The 4,298-nt window shown below is 35.9% G+C and overlaps 1 protein-coding gene across 1 annotated transcript; it reads right to left on the bottom strand.

Annotated features, from left to right (window-relative positions):
• Nucleotides 1-3,178: 3,178 nt before the first annotated feature.
• On the bottom strand, nt 3,179-4,298 carry LOC141646372 (uncharacterized). The gene is made up of 2 exons (XM_074454284.1): nt 3,463-4,298; nt 3,179-3,362 (listed from the first exon to the last, which is right to left on the bottom strand). The coding sequence occupies exons 1-2, from the start codon at nt 4,258-4,260 to the stop codon at nt 3,309-3,311; spliced, it is 852 nt and encodes a 283-aa protein (XP_074310385.1). The 5' UTR covers nt 4,261-4,298; the 3' UTR covers nt 3,179-3,308.

The following is a 4,298-nucleotide window of genomic DNA, read 5'->3' as shown; positions in this document are numbered from 1 at the left end:
ATTTAATCTACTTGCCAACAACAATATTTGTCAGTCTCAAATCCTTTATATGTTGATATTCAAGTATTTTGCGTTCTTTAAGTTGCTTTGTTTCTAAAATTGCCTTCTTGTGACTTGTAGAGTCTTGATCCGAAAAAAGAACCACAAATTTGGGGTACACACATAAAGGACAGTTATACTCCACCTGCTGGTAGCCATATCGACAAGGTCAGATATTTGTGAATCCTGGACCTTATTTCGTGAATCCTGGAACTTGTTTTTGTGAATCATGGACCTTATTTTGTGAACTCCTTGACCTTAGTTTTGTGACATTGTTTTGTGAATCCTTGACCTTATTTTGTGAATCCTGGACCTTATTTTGTGAATCCAGGACCTTATCTTGTGAATCCTGGACCTTATTTTGTGAACTTATTTGTGAATCCTGGACCTTATTTTGTGAACTTATTTGTGAATCCTGGAACATAATTCGTGAATCCTGGATCTTGTTTTGTGAATCCTGGACCTTATTTTGTTAACTACTTGAGCTTAGTTTGTGACCCTGTTTTGTGAACTTATTTGTGAATCCTGGAACATAATTCGTGAATCCTGGATCTTGTTTTGTGAATCCTGGAGCTTATTTTGTTAACTACTTGAACTTAGTTTGTGACCCTGTTTTGTGAATCCTTGACCTTTTTGTTTTGTGAATCCTTGACCTTTGTTTTGTGAATCCTGGACCTTATTTCGTGAATCCTGGAACTTGTTTTTGTGAATCCTGGACCTTATTTTGTGAACTCCTTGACCTTAGTTTTGTGACATTGTTTTGTGAATCCTTGACCTTATTTTGTGAATCCTGGACCTTATCTTGTGAATCCTGGACCTTATTTTGTGAACTTATTTGTGAATCCTGGACCTTATTTTGTGAACTTATTTGTGAATCCTGGACCTTATTTTGTGAACTTATTTGTGAATCCTGGAACATAATTCGTGAATCCTGGATCTTGTTTTGTGAATCCTGGACCTTATTTTGTTAACTACTTGAGCTTAGTTTGTGACCCTGTTTTGTGAACTTATTTGTGAATCCTGGAACATAATTCGTGAATCCTGGATCTTGTTTTGTGAATCCTGGACCTTATTTTGTGAATCTTATTTGTGAATCCTGGAACATAATTCGTGAATCCTTGACCTTGTTTTGTGAATCCTCGACCTTTTTTTGTGAATCCTGGACCTTGTTTTGTGAATCCTGGAGTTTATTTTGTGAACCCCTTGAACTTAGTTTGTGACTTTGTTTTGTGAATCCTCGACCTTGTTTTGTGAATCGTTGGACATTTACTATCTCAGGTTTTTATCCCTTTGCATAGTAACACAGAGCCGCAGCATTGGTGGGCTTGTATCTGTGATATAAAGCATGGAAAAAATTTCATCCTTGACTCATGCGTGGTCATTAATGTGGATCCTGACAACAAGCATGCCAAAGAGATTGTATGTTTTTTTTTTTTCCCCAAATTATTGTTATTGCCTTTTCTTTTAAAAGTATATTCCAAAATATATTTTGATTTTGTTATTGCCTTTTCTTTTTCGGTACATCATGTTTCAAATATATTGCCGGGGTTATATAACTCTTTGGAGTTCATGCACACGAACGAATATGTCAATCTCAAAGTCCCTCAACAAACAACAAGGTATGTAAGCATGTATATTTTTCCTTTTGTTAACAGATCAATAGTTATTATTTTGAGCCATTTACTGTTTTTTTTTTTGTCTAGTTATGATTGTGGAATTTATCTGCTGAAGTGGTTGAGTGCCTTGGATGATGATAGTTTATGGACCAAAAGGGAATATTTTCAGGTAAGTTCATTAGTATACGTAAATAAGGCTTATCTTGTGAACGCCAGACATTGTGTATTGAATCTCAGAGCTTTTTTGGTGAAACATGGTTATTATCAGCAAGGTCTGAGATTCACTGAACAAGCTTTGAGAATCACAAAACAAGGTTTGATATTCTCCAAATAAAGATAGGTTCGTTGTCTATATACTTCATTAATATATGTTTCTTTTGGCAGAATTTGTCACAATATCGAAAATCGATCGTATTGGACCTACTTAGATGGGATAAAAATACTACAAAGGTACACTTCATTGTCTTAAAAATGATGTGAAGTTCATTTCTTCATAACTTTGGCAAATTTTTCGTAAATAAGTCGATTTGTACTTGTTTTTGGTTGTATAGGTGTTTAATTAAGGAAGACAATTGTCCGTGAAGTCATAATATGCAAAAGTGGGTCGAGGCTCCTGTAAAGATTGTTGCCTACATCAACTCTTGTAAAGATATTTTTGATAGTTAATTTGACATTGACATTGACATTGACATTGAGTTGAGCAAAAATGGTTCGAGGCAAGATATTTCAACTCTTGTAAAGATATTTGATAGTTGTAAAGATTGTTGCCTTCATCAACTCTTGTAAAGATATTTTGATAGTTGTAAAGTAGATGATTTTAAACCACGATTTAAGTTTGACATTGACATTGTCAATGAGTTGAGCAAAAGGTATGAGATTCACACGATAAGGCCTGAGATTCACAAAATTAAGAGCAAAATAGATTATTTTAAACCACGAACAAGTTTCACAGAAACAAGCCCTAAGATTCACCGAACTTGGTCCGAGATTCACAATATAAGTTCTCGAGATTCACAAAATAAGGTCCGAGATTCACAAATTTAACAAAGAAAATAGATGATTTTAAACCACGACCAAGTTTCACAGAACAAGCCCTAAGATTCACTGAACAAGGTCTGAGATTCACAATATAAGGTCTGAGATCAAGTGTCACAGAACAAGCCCCTCAGATTCACTGAACTTGGTCTGAGATTCACAATATAAGTTCTGAGATTCACAAATTTAACAAAGAAAATAGTTGATTTTAAACCACGACCAAGTTTCACGAAACAAGCCCTAAGATTCACCGAACAAGGTCTCGAGATTCACAATATAAGGTCTGAGACCAAGTGTCACAGAACAAGGCCTCAGATTCACTGAACAACATCTGAGATTCACAATATAAGGTCTGAGATTCACAATATAAGGTCCAAGATTCACAATATAAAAACGCTTGATGCTAATATAAAACGACGACCAAGTTTCACAGGCCCTAAGATTAATCGAACAAGGTGAACAAGGTCCAAATGATAAAAACGCTTGATGCTAGATTCAGAACCAAGTTTCACAATTTTACGTTCCAGTTTCATAAAATAAGGATTCACAACGTTGACAAAAATAAAACAAGCTTAAAACTTGTCTTCTTCAATCATCTTCCTCTTCTTCCTCATTACATCATTCTTCATTCTCAACCTCTTCCTCTTCTTCCTCTTCTTCCGATGTGTCTCCCTATGTGAAGAATCAAACCTTTATTAGATACTTTTTTTTGAGAAAAGTTGCGTTTTCAAGCAACACTAAAATGGAAAGACAAGAGTAGAATTATACATACTTGATTCTCAGGAGGATGCTCTGCAAACTCATTTGGACAATTTCTTTTATCATGGTGTGACATGCGTTTACACTTAGCACACAACCTTTTTGGTTTTTTTGCCTTCATAATTGCCTTATTTTTGCTGCTCACCATCCTTTTACCACTACCTTTGTTTCTAGAGACTTTAGGTGGTAAGATCTTGATTTCTTTTGGAGCCTTGCAGTTGAGAAGGGCCTCCAATTCTTGTTCTTTGGTCAAAGGCTTTGGGTTTGGCTCCAACTTCTCTCGGAATTCTTTTATTAGCTTGGCAAAGTCTCTCATATCTGACTCTTTTTCTTTTCTTTTAAGCATACCAACAGTTGCGTAAATCTCAGACCACACCTGAGACATCTCAAACTTACTATTACTAGTAAGATCATTGTTTTCCAGTAGATTTCCATTCAAATCATAAACCGGGTTTCTGAGTGCATTCTTACTCCACCTACGCAAAATGTATTTCTCAGGAATTTCCTTAAACTTTCCCGAGCAAATCCAAATGATGTGGTTGCATAAGATACCTTTCCTTTCAAACAATTTACATGCACAACGAACATCCATTGTTCTCCGATTGTACTCAACTGCATATCTCTTTCGCTTGTTCGCGTCCTCAACAATTGAAACTTCAAAGTTAGTTACTGGATCTGGTGGGGTGTATCCACAAACACTACACGCATTTACCGAAAATTTAACCTCCTTTTGGAAATCAAAGAACACTTCATGTGTATAGACCTTCACTGCATGGGCCTCCCAGTTTGACCCGAATAGGGTTTCAGGCATTGAGTTGTGGCTCTGTGCTTCGAGAAGCTTTAGATTGT

The sequence above is a fragment of the Silene latifolia genome, chromosome 3 (genome assembly GCF_048544455.1).
Source record: "Silene latifolia isolate original U9 population chromosome 3, ASM4854445v1, whole genome shotgun sequence".
In the NCBI taxonomy this organism is placed as follows: Eukaryota; Viridiplantae; Streptophyta; class Magnoliopsida; order Caryophyllales; family Caryophyllaceae; genus Silene; species Silene latifolia.
Note: the sequence above shows the minus strand (reverse complement) of the source record. Positions and strands in the feature narration are given on the sequence as shown.